General features: G+C 37.7%; 1 protein-coding gene across 5 annotated transcripts; it reads right to left on the bottom strand.

Moving 5' to 3' along the window:
• Positions 1-2,358: 2,358 nt before the first annotated feature.
• Positions 2,359-17,437, bottom strand: tmem201 (transmembrane protein 201). 5 transcript variants are annotated; one of them, XM_036008090.1, is made up of 12 exons: positions 17,180-17,437; positions 16,076-16,196; positions 15,744-15,938; positions 15,468-15,647; positions 13,504-13,868; positions 13,333-13,399; positions 13,166-13,299; positions 8,471-8,682; positions 7,035-7,097; positions 6,639-6,926; positions 6,276-6,404; positions 2,359-4,536 (listed from the first exon to the last, which is right to left on the bottom strand). In XM_036008090.1, the coding sequence occupies exons 1-12, from the start codon at positions 17,413-17,415 to the stop codon at positions 4,439-4,441; spliced, it is 2,088 nt and encodes a 695-aa protein (XP_035863983.1). In that variant the 5' UTR covers positions 17,416-17,437; the 3' UTR covers positions 2,359-4,438. The 5 variants fall into 5 exon arrangements, 4 of the variants coding, with proteins under 4 accessions (XP_035863983.1, XP_031142251.2, XP_031142252.1 ...); XM_031286391.2 differs by having other exon boundaries at positions 13,166-13,399; XM_031286392.2 differs by lacking the exon at positions 17,180-17,437 and adding an exon at positions 16,662-17,115 and having other exon boundaries at positions 13,166-13,399.
• Between the last annotated feature and the right edge of the window lie 679 nt (positions 17,438-18,116).

Raw genomic sequence — 18,116 nt, 5'->3', positions numbered from 1 at the left:
AAAGGGGAAATGCAGTGGCCAACATCAACAGCATGACATTACTTTTTTTTTGACACACAAAGTACATCATTCTTGGACTTGATATCTATGCCAAAACACATCACAGTAAATAATAAACAAACATACTATTTGTCAGATTGTTTTGCAGGTGTTAATCCCTCATGTGTGCTCTGAATCTTGGTGGTCTAGTAGCTCTGGTGAAAACAGGAAGTGATTGTACAGAAGAGAAACTTTTGGCTAGAGCTGCAGACTGAGTACAAACCTGCTTCCCACCCTTCAGTCAGTGAACTATTTTCAACTATAAAACCCTGTCAGTAAACAAGAGTTGAACCTTTTGTCAGTTGTTTCTGACAAAAGGTTCAACTCTACCGGCTCTGTTAGGGGAACTGCAATACTGTATGCATCAGAGTCAAAGAGTTCAGATCTTTTGTGCTGGGATTTAAATGTAACTGCAGGTATTAACTACAGGAATTGAATAACAGTTTAACTGGAAGCTAGTTATTTTAACACACAGCAATACAGCCATCACCAGAATCACTAACTGTTTCAGTGCAGGAAAACACCAAATATTTAAGACAACATATTTACCCTGACAATGAGCGAACACATTAATAGGTTGGTCATGTGATATTCAGATGTGTGACCTATTTACTTACCCGCAGTGTTGTGGGGTTGAGAAGAGGGTCTTGACTTCTGCATAAACATTCTTCTGGCCCTCACAGCCAGAGAAAAATAGTCAAGGCTTTAAATAAAAAAAGGTGCTTTTTCTTTTTTATATTCTTCTTTTCGTTATCCCTCTCCTTTCTCTCTTGGCCGATTGTGCAATATAATGGTGTTGTCATTTTGGAAATTTTCAAGAAAAAGATTAAATTAATCTCAAGAGACAATCTGAGTTGAAAAGATTAAGTGAAAAATAAAATAATACAGGAAGGTTAGATTAAAAAATAAAAACGCCAAATGCAATGCTAGAAAATGAAGTGTGCAACAACAAAAATCATAAAGGTGAATGATAAAATTGTCATTCTTACACATTGTTTTTGTATGGATTAAACTAATGAAATGTACTGTAAAGTGTAAGTCACTGACTTTTAGAGGTGCTGGTAGGTGGATTTTGTTACCTCTGGACAGCTTAAAAATGATCCTCGGTTAGAAGAAATGGGACTGACTGCCAATGGTCAGAATCAACGATGACACAATTTTTGCCGATTTAGTCTCATTGAGCTGAAAACAGCCATCCAACTTTTGAGACAATCCCAAGGGGCTTTAAATTACACTGAATTTGGATTTAGAATGAGATATAAGAGCATGCTATTGGTAATCACAGTGCAAAGAAATGCATGCAGTACCTCAGAATGATTTTATAAAGAGGAAGCGGACTGTAAAGAAAGAAAAGGTTGACACCTAACATGGATCCTTGAGGGACCCCTCAGAGGATGAGAAACTTCCCATTGACTCAAACAGTTGTCTGTAGGGTAGCAGATAAACCAGTCCAGTGTTGTGCCATTAATACAACATTTTGAAGGTGGTTATTCAGCACAGCCCATCGTGTCAAAGAGAGAAGTGAGGTCTAAGAGGAGAAAAATTGCAGTATCAAGACTACAATTAGACCAGTTGAGACACTCATAAGCACTGATTCGTGCCCACACAGAAATGTTTCAAAAACAAATTACAACTGGGACTTTCTCCAAAAATGGGAAATGGGAGCTTGAAGAAAAAAAACTGTCAGGTCAGGCAGCTTTTTAGCCATGCTACCAGTGTCAACAAGAATGACAATATCAGCCTGTTGGTGCACCACTTTAGAAATATCTCAAAAGTAAAGTAACTGACAAGTAACTTAGAATGGAAGTGCCAAAGAAAATGCATAAAACCAGAAGATCTTAGCTCAGGGTTAAGTAAAGGACATGGAGGTATTAAGCACAACTGACCTGTGATGAGATTATTATTTTTTACCTGTGATGACATATGAAAACAGCTATGTCATCATTAACAAAAAGTTTAAATGATTTGGGTGGATTGATAAACTCATGAGCAAGCAATTTAGGAAGGCTGAACATGACTGTCATGTAGTCAAAGATTTTAATTCAGTCAGACCTAGGTATGTCTGAGGATTTAACAGACAACTCTTAATGTTTTACTACCTGCATATGTAATTAGTCAGTTTTAAAGCATACTATATAATGTATTATTATATGTAAATTGTGTCATTTGACCACTTTTATAACAGCACCAGAAATTGTAATGTTCAGTAAAATAAAATAAGCTACTAAGCTTGCAGAGCAACAAATCTAGTTTACACATTATCTAGTAATAACTAATTTATGTACCTGGATAAGTAGATACTTAATACATCACACATAATGGAGAAAAAAAACTTTATTAAAAAAGCATGGGTCCAGACGAAACAAGCCAGTGTTCCTTACATTCACACAGACCACACAGCTGTTGCAGACAAACATTTGCATTGCTAAACAGTGGAATATCAACCCTTCAAACCAATAGCGAGAGAACATAAATTCATAGTTCTTGTCAAAGAGTCTGAAATGGACAACCTTTGATTTGACATAATGGTGATGTGCATAACATACTTTATTGCACTTTAAATACAAACTCAAAAATATATTCATTTTATCTTCAACTGAAAGGTTAGGATTGTCTCATTCAGGAAAATTCAAGATGGTTGAAAGAACATTTACATTTTAACATGTACATGATCCTTTAATGAATGAGCCTTCATTAGAGAAAATAAACATACGCCAGGTTACACATCAAGTACAAATGCACAAGTCTGTATACAGTATGTTGAAAGGTTACATTACCTTTCAAAAACTATTATTCTTTATAAGGTTGTCTAATTATAGTTGTCTAAACCATTAGTCAACTTCCAGTCCAGAGGTCTTTCAGTAGCAAGTTTTAGTTTTTCTCAGAAACTTAATTTAGTTTCATTAATTATTACTTTGGCTCAAGGTAAGAACTTCAAATAAACTGCACTTTTAAATTAGCATTAGTTGTCTGAGGCAAACCACATAACCCAATATTTTCTCAAACAAAATGATTCCTCTCAAAAATCAAGTGTGTTGTCTTTCAACAATTCAATACTTGTGAAACTAATGTTAAATTTAACACCCCAAAGCCTAACAGCGAAATAAGCTAACTAACCCGTTTATACACATGTACAACTTGTTGTAACTCATGTTCAACACACACACACACACACACACACACACACACACACACGTGCTCCTCAGCTCTAACAGAACAATTTCAAAATCACATGTTCAAAATACAACACAAGCAAACACAAAAGGTGGACATACACTTCAGATAAAAACAAGTGCAAATGTATTCCAAATTAATATGTAGATGTTTGACTACACGTTATAAGAAAGGTTCTGTATAAATTAATTCACAGCTCAGTTAGGAGTAAAATCTGAATCTCGGTGTCATTTTTATGCAAACATGTCAATGTGAACATGATTTCTTTTTATAGATTGGAAATAAAAACATTTTTTTTTATATATTGCACTTGACCGTAAGAGTTTTGCCTCCTTACAAACTAGCCTGTGAACAGGATATCTATAAGAGATAATGGAAAAGGAAATGGTTTAGTGAAAGAGAACTATTTCTGTAGTGAATGATCGTGACATGTGTCACTTTGGTATGAGATATTAATGACCATAATATTAAAAATGTTGACTGTAAACGGTATAACAAAACAACCGGATAGAGTTTGACACACCACTCTTTCCCAGCTGAATATACATAGAGAGACAATGGCAACACCAGTGCTTTGAAATTATGACACTATAAAAGGAAAATGTGTACAAATTTTCAAAATGAAAAACTGTAACTATACGCCACAAGCGTATCATGCTGCTTAATGTTCAAGGTTACATTTTTGGCTATTGTAGAGAACCAGAAATGTTATTCAGTTTGGAGATGTAATGCAGCCATCATAATCAGTGTAAGTAGATAAGACATGACCCTCTGTGTCCAAGCAGCATCAACTGAACAGTACATGTTTATTGCACATTTCACAGCATCAGTGCAAGAATTGAGCCTTTTAAATCAATTACACATGTACCGGTGTTCATGTAAAGGAGCAGTAAAAGGAGAAGTGACAAACTAAAGGACAAACCCCAACAAGACCAGATCAAAAAGAAAATGTATGTCAATCACAAATTCAAAGGCGTAATATTTGATTTCACCACAGTGTTTTCTTGTAAAAACTCCAATGAAATAGGAGGTACGCTGTTGAAAATCTGACATCTGTTATTTTCACCATAAGCATCAGCAAACAATAAATAGCTGCCAGAAACGTGATGTTTTCTGGCATTGCTGAATAACCTCCAGGTCTACAGACACGACAGGGTTGTCAGAGGCCAGAGGCCGACTCACTCTGTGCAGGTCACGAGAGAACAGCGGCAGACCCATCAACGGTTCATCTCCAGTTGTGGTACATGTAGAGGCAGGCGAAGCACAGGTTGGATGTCAGGCTCACTAACAAAAGCCCCGGCCAGATAAGACGCTTAATGAAACCTGGAGATGTCACAGCAAAAGCAAATTAAGTTCATGAGAATCGTCATCATTACGCATCATCAATGTGGCATGAAGGTTTTCCAGTTTGTGTAAATGTTTTACAGTTTTACTGTCGGTCAATACATTTTCTTTTAGAACTGATACAGGTCTCAGCTAGTTTAAATGTAGGTACATGTGGATGAGTCAATGACAATGTCATTTGTAGGGTTGTGCATCGTTTGGGTTTTTTCCGATACTGGTGCTAAAACGATGCTTTTAAAACGATGCCGGTGCCTAAACGGTGCCTGAACCGAAATATATATAATATATTTATTATGTATATAATATAAAATATAAAAAAAAGGGAGCACAAAACGACAGTTGGCGACATTAAAGAACGGCTTGTTTATTGCTAAGGCCATATGGTCAAAATGAAATGATGTAATAACAATAATTTACAATGACTTATTTCACTAGTAAATTGCTGGTAAACGACAAAAACAAGCACCAGATGGGAAAAGGGTATTTTACAATAACTCTGAATGCACCACAAGGCTGGCAAGTTTCAAGTAAACACACCGTCTGTGTTGTTTTTACAACGGCAGCTGTGGACTGTTACGTCCTGGTGTTGGAATCCCCTACAGGGAAATACAGTCACACTTTACACCGCTTGACGTAAGCTGTCAGCATGCCCCAGTTGTTCTGTTACAGTTGTATGCTCATGTCATACAACTTTGGTCAGGAAGTTGACGTACTAGGTCTGCATTGAGACTCAGTACAATCTGCAGCCATCTTCCTGTTTGTTGGCAGCATCGTCAGTACGTATATTTTATGTTTACATGCTTAATTGTAATCATACACAGTTATCGTATGGGTTACACAGTTTTACTTTGAATTTACAACAGGTGGACTCAAATCATGGTGTTGAAACATCTCAAAGATGATCAAGAGAAATGGGAGGCACCTGAGCTAAAGTTTAAGTTCCATATTAGTTTGTTTTTTTTATACAAATTTGCAACAAAATCTAAAATCCGGTTTCCGCTTTAACATTATGAGGTATTGAGTGTAGATGGATGAGGGGGAAAAAATGATATAAACGGCTTTAGAATAACACTGCAACATAAAATGTGACAAAAGTATATGTCAATGCTATTGGAATGTACTGTATGCCTTTAAACCCTACAGCAGCGCTATGTGCTTGTATTTCATTATGGTTGCTCACCCTCTTGGCTCACGACATTCCTTAAGTCTTCCGATTCTGGCCTATCCATACAGTTACACACATTTGCTCATTCCTCACACTTTACGTAGTACAGCAGTACCACATACTGGTTACAGTTACATAATATCTCCTCTCTGCAGTATCTGCAGAGTGTTTCCCTTAACTGGCAGTATGACTGGACCAACACACTAACTATTCCTATGGATCAGGGGGAACGCTAAAGTGGTTCAGGAAAACGATTCCCACTGTGACCCTTCTATATTTTTTATTACCCATCTCGTAAATTGAAATTGATTTAAGAGGGAATCTCAATAAACAATTTCACTGATCAATAATGAGTATTGTTTTAAGACAGACTTGACATAATGTGAACCTATCCTTTAAAAACTGCAGACTAGGATTACCATTTAATTTAGGAAGGCCTAAGGTCACAACACTTACGACACCCAGTCACCAACAGAAATGAAACCAAAATGAAATGCAATGTCTGACAGATCGTGGACCCATCTCCCTGCCATGTTTTAATTCGACTGCTTACCTTTTGGAGGAGGGGTGTTCTCAGGTCCCTGTGTAGTAGTGCCAACCAGGCATGTGGAGGAGCCTGAGGAGCTGCCTCGCTTCTCTTCCTCTTCAATTACACTGCCGTCCCTTAACAAAGAACTCAAATCTGCAAAGCAGTGGAACCAAGTAAATTGTGACGCTATAAATAAAACCATCTAAACATTAAGTTATTAAGGAATATGAAATCTTTTCTCTCTGTAAAGCTATATGTAGGATTTGGGAATGTCTGCCATCTGGTGGTAGTATCATGAATGACACTGAGGTAGACAGCAATTCATGTTGCTAAAACCCAATACAATGTACATTTCATTTTTAACATTTTAAGCTCAGCTGTACTTACCATTTTGGCTTTGGAAGGGTGATATGTCAGGTGAAAAGCAGCCACTGTAAATGGAAGAGGCCGACTTTACATGGAAATGTGACGAAGACACAGATGGGGACATGAGGGTGGGGTCTGGCTCTGTTGAGAAAAGCCGGAGTTTCCGGCCGCTGATGTTGAGGCGAGCAGGGCTGATGAGGGGGCGCCGTCCGGCAGAACCTGAACTGGATGTAACTGACCCAGCTACTGAAGGAGTTGGAGAGGGGCCCGGGGATGATGGGCGGCTCCCAGTCATCAATGAAAAATAGTCTGTGCCAAAAAAGCAGCGAAATGTCAAACAGGTGATCTGAAAGGGTTAGGAATTGTTTAAAATAGAGGAATGAGTGTATACCACAAAATGACCTGGAGTTTTAATACCTGAGGGTGGGGAGTCTTTGTATTGTGAGGCTCGTCTGCTTCCACTAAACAGGTAACCAGAATCTGAAAATACACAATATACAATCTCACCATGAACCACAAACTTGACCCAGGGCTTTCTTTAAACCTGCAGAAACACGACTCAAAATAAAAGCTAATGTTTCGTGTCTGATAACCTAAAAGCTAACTTTATGCTAACATGTTAGGCCATAACAATTTCAAAAGTTAGTGGTATGTGGTAGTGTTCTGTCAGTCAGGTTATTTTGATCAATGTCAGTGGGAAACATTGATAAATGCAGCTAGTGCTGCAACTATCTATTCATCATTTTTTAATCTGGCAATGATTTTCTCGATTAATCGCTTTGGCTATAAAAAAATTCTGAATGGTGAAAAATATCTAACAATTTCTTAAAGCCCAATATGACGTCTTGTTTTGTTCGGCCAACAGTCCAAAAGCTAAGGCTATTCAGTTTACCATCGCATTATTCAAAGAAAAGCAGCAAATCCTCACAACTGAGAAGCTGGAACTAGGTAAGCGTAGGCACATTTGGCTTTGAAAATTATCAATAAATTAAAATAATCTATAACCCTAAATAGTTTCTGCTTAATGTTTTGTTGATTGACTAATTGTCTAAACATTTCTGCTCTAAATGCAGCTTTACATTATGGAATTTAAAGCAGAATTTAGAACAGCATTAAATGTAGTAGGAGTAGCATCACATCACTTCCATGATTAATGTCAAATGCATATTCCTATGTGATTTTATCATACAATACATAAAATGGATCTAAAGCGATAAATTGACCAGGGTTGAAATATTAGCTTATTGCAGATACTGTATAACTATCTGTGTACATGTTGGCCGATAAGTGAAGAAGTCAGTATTAAAAAGCCAGTAATAAACGGTCTCCATTACAGTTTGACCTCCATGCGGCACTGACAAGTTTTATTTAAAAACTGTAAAATGTTGTTTGTTTTGTGCATTTAACCATCTTTGCTAGGAAACGCCAATCCTTCAGACATACCTAAATAAACCCAAGTAAAGCTACTAAATCTTTTTTTAAATCTTTTTCTTTTCAATTATAAATCTTGTCTGTATAAAAGGCTATACATTGCAAGAAGCAACTCAAGAGCAAATGTGTCTGAACAGCTATGGGAAGCCATGCAACAACAACTGTAGGCAGAAGTGAGCTCCATCCTGCCCCTGTTGAAGGTAGTGGCCAGCTACTTGAAAAGTAATTTGCACTCCTGTGTGAAATATCTTCAGTGTTAAATTTTTTTGTAGGTATGAGACCACAAAAAAAATGACAAGGCAGTAATCTAATCACACAAGTCATGTTCAGATTATGCCAAAAGGCATAAGAACTGCATCAGATAATTAACTGCTTTTTTTGGTCTGTCAACTCAAACTGAAAGAAATATTTTTTTTAGTTACCGGTCCTGGTGAGGGAAGGGATGGTTCCAAGGCAGAGGGCTCTACTGAGGCGCCCAGGTAGAGAGGAGGGGGAAGCCTTGCGCTCGCAAGGACTCCGCTGATGGCGGTTGATGAGCTTGGCGATGTTGGGTGGTGGGGTGGGGACGAAGGAGTCTGCCAGGTTCGGAGGCTGGCTGCTAAAGGGGGGCACTGCAGCGCTGCCTGCAAGGTATCTGCAACACAAGAGCAACGCACTGGTCTACTACCTGAAATCAAAATTATAACCAAAATGTCAAAAGGTTGTAATACTACAGATAAAGTAAAAATGGTTCACAAAGAGCATTACAAATAGTGCTTTAAGGACACTGAATTTTCAATTTGTAATTTCTTGTGTAAAGAAAGTCTTAACAATGGGATTTATTCTTTCTACACCAATGTCAATAGACCACATTCTTGACATTAAAATATAAACTCTGAATTACGTTCAAGTGCAAAGAGAATCTGAAATCAAATCGGTGCAGAAACGCTGTATCATACAGCTCTGATATCCATTTAATGTGAGCACTTCATTAATGGCGGCGGTCACTGAAATGCTGCAGCTGTCGGACAACACGCAGCAGCTGAAAACTCCTGCGGAACAAAAGCTCCAGGGGAAATGTTGCCCAGCAATACAACTCAACTTTCACACACAACACACAGTCAGTGGCCCATACATGTTATTTGTCAACATAGTTTTCTATTTAGTGGCAATCAAGCTTTGCCTTTCTAGAAAAACAATCACAGCATTAAGGTGATATTTTCCTTCGACTCCAATGCTGTGTAACAAAACTACTTTCTTTAAAAACTGGAGAGAAACATACACAAGTGGACAAGACAGTGTGCTTGTGTGGAAAACAAACAGAGAAGACGTATCCTTTCAGCAGTTGTTTATTACATTCCATTTACAGCAAGGATTCCTACTAAGTCTTCAAATTGGAGGCTGACATTAAAAGAAAGACACCCAATTTCAGCATCTGAGCACTCAAAACGCAGTACGTTTCATTGGGTACAGTATGCATGCTGTATGGAACCCTATCAGCGTGGACGGAGCTCCATTTGAGGCTACTACACAATGTATGAATGCATAGTAAAGGATCAGATTGAGATATAGTTAATTAGCTTATTTAGGCTATAGTTTGGAATTGCAAAGTATTGCTTTGTGTATAAAGTATCAATATTTGGCATTATAACCTCACCACAAACTAATTTCTTTTTTTTTTTTTTTTTTTTTAAGTACAGTCTTTTAGTGTTTCTGCAACATACTCATTGCTAAAACATTTAGAAATGACAATCTTGTTAGCTACATACTGGATATCCATAGTAAAACAGTAAAAACATGGATATTCACGGCTCCATTAGAAAAACAGGTTGTTCTACAGCTATCACTGTTAAGCACCACAAAATGTTTGTTGTAACAATATCATGCTACAGTTGCATTTGGCAAGTTGTGATTGACATAAAAGTTTGAATGTAGTGCTTCTAGAGCTAAATACTTGACATAAACGACGGTTTACAGTCATACAGCTTAACAGGTAGCTACAGGAATTCTCTAAAAACCACACACAATTAGATAAATACTCAGGCTAGATATTATGCATACATCATGGCATAACAATCATGCAACCTGGAAGTTCATAGTGAACACAAACTTTCTAGCACGGCATGTAAAACTTTGGCAAAGATAATACACTTTAGATGTACCTTATGCAAACAAAAAAGGTAAAAATATACAATATAAAATATTTTTCTTACTTTGAGAATGCACACAGTGAGGTGCAGACCTGTGTAAGCTTAAATGCAAGTCCATCCAAATTAAAACATGTCACACAACGCTTCTCCAGTACACCACACTTTATTCACCGGACGTTCTCAGTTATCTTGACTTCAGCAGGGTGGATGAAGGCAAGATGGTATATTATTTTTATTTTATTTAACCCATATTTAACCAGGTAAGACCAACCGACAAGGGTGACCTGGAAAAGAGTGTTTGAGAAGAGTTGTGCCACGTTTCATTTTGATAAATTATTTTTGTCAAGTGTTTACGATGCAGTTTGTCACATGATGCGGTTTATGAAAGGTAGAACAGTAAGTGATGATAACGCTTACTGATAGATGCTATGGCATGATAAATCAAAGCTATCACTGTTAAAACACCATTATGAATCAGTATAATTCACCATTCTAGAGCACTATATAGCATTGCAATATTTGCATTAGATTTTTCAGAAAGAAAAGTCAAATCATGGAACATGGAAATTACTCTGTTTGAGTTGTAGAGATTATACACAGAGTCAATACTTTCCTCATAACCTACAAACAACATATTTAAAGTATTACATTTGGCCGTACTTTTGTTGCAACAAAACAAAAATCAGAAAGCTTTGAGACTACTACACCAAAAGCGCTGGTTTGAGAACATAACTCCAACTACAGGACAACACGCCATGCAATTTAAACCACCAAATACAATCTATAAACACCTTCTACAGCTATTAGTTTGTAACACATTTTCATATTACGGTCAAGTAAATATCCCCCTTCACTACAATACATTCCATCAAATAAAACAAAACAGGTTAATAGAAATAATTCTGCGAGGGGTGAAATGTTAGCGCATGGAACTAGTTAGTCCATCAGTGTTTTTAATACATTAACATGTAAAGGAATTAAGGGTAGCAATAGATAAGTGCAATATAAGTCTAATATTTTTAGTTGCAAATGGTAATGCGGTTTTTTCAGATTTACTATAAAAATCTTACAGTCGAGCATCTCATTTGAGACTTGGTTAAAAATATTAAAATCTTAGGATGAAAGATAACCTGCCTGGACAAGGGTAAACCCTGCACATCAAGTACTTCTAATACTGCTGAGTTTGAAGTGCCTTATCTTGAATGAGCGCAACATGTTAGGTATAAACTACACACATCAAACTACATTGAGTCTTATAACTTTGATTTACCCACTCAGTAGAGCACTTGGTTGCTGCTTGGAGTTTACATTACACTTGAAACATTTCCCGCCAAATATAATAGTCGCAGAGTTGAGCCCTTAATAATGTTTGCATGTTCAAGCACTGATACAAGGACGCCAGATTACTTCTTAGACATGATCAGAGCAAATGCCAAGACAAGACAAGTACCTGCCAGGTAGGCACTATTTGTAAGCATCAGCTTTCAAAAACTAATAATTCAAATACAGAATACAAAGCAGAAAAGGGGTTTACAGTGAAGGTCATGCTTAATTTCAAGGCAGAGGAAAAAAAATGAAGCATAATCCAAATAAAAATCACAGGGGTACAAGATCACAGCAATGGGGACGGAGAAGAGCAGCAAGGAGCAAATAGCAAGACCTTTTAATTAACAATTTGGGGGAAAACATTGATAAACTAGTGACTAAACAGCGGTTTATATTTTCAAATGGCAATAAGCACATGAACCTTACACTACTATGATTTAGCATTTCCATCGTAAAAAAAAAAAAAAAAAAAAAAAGGGGGAAAATGGCTACAGTTAAAACTATTGATCTAGTTTCACATAATTTGTATGCAGTGGTTGTTGGGATAAAAATGCAATGGCAGCTACTACAAAGGATATCGCACATGGAAGTACTTCAGTCAGCTCCGTCTTGAGAACTGATCAGTTGCTTCAAAACGGATGTTGTGTTCCTAAGAGATTCCTTACGGACATCAGTCATAAATAAATAGTGGCTTCAAAGAACTCACGATGAACACTTCTTTTTGAAATATCCAAGGTCATTCTTTGTTCAGAACTTGTAGATGATGTGGCGCAATACAGGAGGGATGTGATTATTCAAAAACCGCATCTTGAGTATGGCCTGCAGTGTCTTCACATGCAATGAGCTGTAGTTAGTAAGTGATTTTCAACCCACAGCTACACCAGAGTGTTAATAAATAAATGAGTACATTCAAAATGCTCTTAACTTTATAGTGTAGCGTAGAATACATAGTTTAGTACTAGTTTGGTACTTGAATGTTACAATATAGCTTAAAAACACTCAGTCCACCACACGTTATAGTTTAAGAATTATCAATGAGAAAAGCCATAGACTAATTTCCCATAAAACACATTCTGAAAAGTCTTCTGAAGAGCATATAACTAATAATATCTTATTAGTGTTGGTTTCTTAATTCTTGATTAATGTTTGATTACATGATTCCTGGAAGTCTCCTTAGTCAGTTTCTCTCACTGAAACACACCAAAAATAAGAAATCTATCATTGAGTCAAAGACAATTCTGTTACCAACCAGATGGATTAAGAATTGTGAGCTGTTCACATCATACTATCTTTTTTGTGTAACAATACCCTTTACTACTAAAAGATTACTGTAGACCATGTGTGCTTGAAGGTGAGGTTTTGATGTGATTTAGCAAGTAGCACTGGTGTTTTATTCCTATCATGGGCCACACACACAATCCTATGCTTTACGTTTGCCATTCACATATCATTACCTCACAGTCATTCGCACACACAGTAAAAGAGGGGGTTACGAGTAAAAAAAGTGAATTCAAAACAGCTTGTCCACTGTTCTGTTACGGAACACTTATCGATTGTGTTTTTTAACTGGTTCTAATGAACACAAATCTCTCATGGAAAGAGGACTCTTTACAAAATCCCATGTTTCAAACACAATTTGAACATTACTGCTCAGATTCTGACCTTCGATATCTGGCTCTTCTTGGACCCAGTGGTTTGCGAGTTGCCACAGCAGCGGCAAGGCTGACTAGGCAACAGAGGGAGACAGTACTGAGCTTGGCTGTGTCCATCCAGCCCGAGGCATCAGTCAAGTAGCTGTCCATCCAGCCCGAGGCATCAGTCAAGTAGCGCTCAGCAAGGTGGAGGCACAGGATGATGAACCACAGGACAGAGGCCAAGGCATCAATTCTCCTCAACCTGAAAATGCAGTAACACAAAAGCTTGCAGAGTTTGTTTTTGCTTAAATTAAATTTGTCTTGAATGATCTTTCCAAAGGCAAAAAAGAGGCGGTGACTGCCTACCTCACAGGTCCTGCTAAGAAGATAGCAGTGAGATAGGTCAACAGGCCAACGGAAACTACAGCCAGCTGGTTTTCCTTTCCATGCTGCCACACCAGCCTGGCATTTTCTATGGCCTTGTCTGGGACCAGCTCCAGCAGACCCTGCCATACAGGTACGCCTCCACTGCTTTCGTTGTTCGGGGTGGATTCATTGTGGGGTTTAGGCTTTGGAGGAATGACTCCACCACTTAATGTCTGTGGGTCACTAAGCGAAGTAGGCTGGTATGGCAAGTCACACAAAGATGTAGCAACTAAGAAAGCACATATCAGGAAGGCGAGGGCCCGTAAAAGTATGACCCCTGTAGGAGAAGATGCAAAATAGGAGCTCTGTGGGAGAGAGAAGATGTTTTCGATGTAAATCCTGACAACATATGGAAATCAATAAGACTAACGTTGACATATTATAATAAGAACAGGCAGGCAACAATACACGATGACGGTTAAAGCAGTTTTCCCTTTGACCAAAGACTACACCAGTGGTGTGAAAGCCAATTAAATGAAACCAACTTACAACACACCTCTTTTTGCACCAAAACAAAGAAGTACTGAGGGCTTAAATTGTTGAAATGTGTCAAAAAACAGTAAGTATTTAGGACTGTAATTATTACTGGTGTGGCGGAAGAAAACCAGAACCCTACGCAAAAGTCCCATCTAGGGGTGCAAGATATATCGACTCTATCGTTATCGCAATATCACATTGCGCAATATTATATCTAGGAGTGCAAGATATATCAACTCAATATCGTTATCGCTAAGCATACTAATAAGTATGCAATATTTTGTTTATATTGTGGAGCGCTGCGTCCCGTCCGTTGGCTGTGGCTTAGTTGTGTTTGATTTAGAGCTTGAAACGCTATAATGATCATGTTTCATTGGCCAGTTACCGTGCCACTTGCACATGTTAGTGCATGTCAGCGCACAGGTCCACTACATGACAAATCCTATGGAGCGTACCACGTGTCCACTACGTGACAAACCCTATGTTGCGTACCACATGTGTGCATATTTTGAGAGAGTGACGGTGTAAGTGAAGAAATCGATAGACAACAAAACGGAACGAATCAGAGAGGCAAAAGAAAAGTTGTGTCCTGTTCCCTTTATTTATATATTTTAATACTGTCCAACCAGTAAAACATGTACTGTTCTGTAGACATGGTCGTTATTTATTTATTCATGTTGTACCAGTCCAATATGACTGTCAGTTGAAATAAACCTTGTGTTGTAAGAAAACTTGTTTAATTTGTTATGAATCTATTTTGATGCGTTTTACCGTAACTTTTGTAATTTTACATACGTTTAAAAATATTGAGATTAATATCGATATCGCAATATCACATTTTGTCAGTATCGTGCAACCCTAGTCCCATCCAAATGGAGTTTAAATATCCTTTCTTTAAGTTATAAAGCTTCACTAAGCCTGACATAAGTGCTGCTGTATTACTGGTGTTACGAAGGTAGTTGACAACTGGCTGTGTTAGCCCCGGGCTTATCAGTTCAGCTTAGGGTATGTGCGCTTAAAAACGATGTAGTTAGTAATTACAAACCAATATAAACAGATCAATGCGATTAACGCAATCGCATTTTGAACAGAATAAAACATGACTTTTCATTGTTTAATAGAACAAAAAATATTAAATTCATTGTGGCCTTTTTAAAACACAATTCAAATTGTGCAGAGGGAACAATATCGATTGGTCATTCTAACCTCATTTTTTCCCGGCCAATGACCGGTAATTACCAGACAACGGAAACTCAGATCTCGGGTATAATGATCATTTGATTTAGTCTAATTGGCTGAAATGTAAACAATCAGCACACCACAGCATATGGTTAGCCATCAAGCCTTACAGCATTTCATGTCAATTAATTAATTCACACACATTGCTTGTCAGGCGTGTGCAGTTTTGGACTTCGGATTGCACTGACCTTTACAAAGCCCTTGTCTGATTCTCCGCTGCGTCGAAGCTGTTGGTTAAGGAGCACTGTTCGAAGTTGACGGTTTTGATATTTTATGTAGTACTCCACTGCTGTCTGACATGGCCTACATAACTTATAGGTCTGCTCCAGGTGGTGCTTGTAGGCTTCAATTTCCTCGTCATAGTTCTCCTACAAAGAAGACAAAAAATGATAAATGCAGAATGTATTAGTCATGATAACAATTAAGACAGTGTTGTAGTGAATAGAAAAGAACAAAGTACATACATCATCCCTTGGGATAAATGAGGCCAACTGCTTGATCTTTACAGTCTGGTTGTTATTGCACTTCCTGCATAGCAGCATCTGACAGTTGACCCACTGCAGTGTCTTGGGTGTCTCAGATGAGGGAAGGCTACCAGATACTCCATGGTTCAGATTCTCCATGTACTGAGCTGGGATGGGTTTGTTGTAATCCCCATTCTGAAAACAACACAGATCGACAAAAAGAATAGTATAAAAATACATCTTACAGCACTGGCAATAATCAAAAAAACTAATTCACTGCAATTTAGTGACATGCTTAGAAAATAATTCAGAACTTGTGTACTTTAACTTACCTCCTGGAAGCCATTGTACTGGTCACAGTTGGGACAGTCCCAGCAGTTCCTGTTCCCATAGGGCACCACTGTGTTCCGATCACAGAACCAGCAGTTCACATTTGCATGGGTTGGCTTCTTCCTGTAAATAAGGTGAAGGTCTTACATGATGCAACATGATACTGTTAATCAGAATCATGTTTATTGCCAAATTAAGTTTTCATTTGCAAGAAATTTGACTTTGTGTTTTTGGTGCATACATTAAAATATTAAAGATATAAGAATGAGAATAAACAATGTGGCAATGTACTGCTAGAGTCAAGAACATAAACAGAATAGATATATTACAAGAAAAAGTATGTAAAAAGACACTAACAAAATAAATACGTACATTATAACAGTTTTAGAAAGGGAGAGTATCAAGGCTTTACGGTTTAGTGCTGCGTGTGAAAAAATATTGATATGGGGATATGCAAAAGTTCACAGTATGTAACGTTATAATATGTGCAATGATCAGGGGTAACAATCCAGTATTGAAACATGCTTATGTATTTTTGAGGTACAAGCATCACTATTATATCAATGAGGCACTATTTGTCTTACATACGGAATAAGTGGAGTACACGGTTGAAGATCATGTCGAGGTCCTTGAAGTGCTAGCTAAAGTTTGGGATGACCTGAAGTTATTTTAGTAATGCATAGACTCAAAACAATCACGTTGAATCAACGCGTATACAATTCTGTACACAGTACTTTCCTAAGACCAAAAACTAGAAAATGTGTGCATTCAAGTAGTGCAAACCACTAACGTTACTTATCTGAACGTTACTGTCGCAAAACTATCTGCCATTAGGTTAGTTAGCACCACGGTCGCGCTTTGGAGGAGTGTCTGGAAAAGCGAGACTAGCACCACGGCTAGCAAAGTTAGCGCTCCAGCTAACATAGCTAGATACATAGACGACTCTTGGGAAAATAGGAAACATATTTAGACATTTGTGTATTATTTCTTGAATGTCACGGTTTTGAAACACAAATGCAAATGTTAAACACTGTTAGCTAACTTGTACTAAGGTGAATCTAGCTAAAAACATGCGCCGCGGTGCAAAGCCTTGAAGTTAACGTTACCTGGTGGCGATTTTATATATCAGCGCTCCACCGGCGACAAACGCCGTAGCTCCGACTCCACTGTACATTAATTCAGGATATTCCAACAAAAGCTGGTTAAACGCCTCCATTCCCACTGATATTAGCAGTATGTAAGCTAACAAAACATGAGAAATGTGGTGCACTATTGTTAATGGAAACGCAAAACACGGCGCGAGAGCGCACGCGGCAAGCGATGCCCTTTTGTTCACGCCCATTAACGGAAACGGAACTTGCGTGACTGCCTGGACCATGGCCTGGACGCGTTCCAATGTGTTTTATTCATTCCTTCCCTCTAATATACAGTCTATGATTCCTTCTTGTAGACTGTATATATAATGTAGCTATGTCAATGACTGTACCATACATTAAAACCACCCATGATTAAACCATTCCACAAATCTTACGGTTTCCACCATATTTTGAGTGTTTTAGATGGCAGTAGGCTTATTTATTAAGATCGAAATCAATCACACTTTACTTCTGAGCACCGCGTAGTGTAGTAGACAGAGAGTATGATAGTGTTGGAATGTGTGAAGGGACAGTTTCCCATAGATATACTGACAATATCTGTTAGTTTCCCTCGCTTGTGGTTTATGGATACTACTATGCATTACAATTCTTTTAAAATTACAAAATGAATAATACATATAATCTACAAATAAATGTAGCCTATGATTATAAAGATAAGAAGTAGCCTAATTAAAATTAGCCCCACCTGTTACATTATAGGCATTATAGGCTCTGATACATTACATTATATTATTCTGAAACGGGCCATATGTATTTTTTGGTTCTTTAAGTAAAGTTTGATGCTAATGCTTTTGTATTTTGACCATGGGCGTAAATCTGATCTAACAGTAGGGGGGGACAATAAACAACATTTCTGAAGAGCAATTTTTGAAGAGGACACAAATAA

This window comes from Sander lucioperca, chromosome 12 (assembly GCF_008315115.2).
Source record: "Sander lucioperca isolate FBNREF2018 chromosome 12, SLUC_FBN_1.2, whole genome shotgun sequence".
In the NCBI taxonomy this organism is placed as follows: domain Eukaryota; kingdom Metazoa; phylum Chordata; class Actinopteri; order Perciformes; family Percidae; genus Sander; species Sander lucioperca.
The sequence above is the reverse complement of the archived record's forward strand: the minus strand, read 5'-3'. Positions and strand labels throughout refer to the sequence as shown.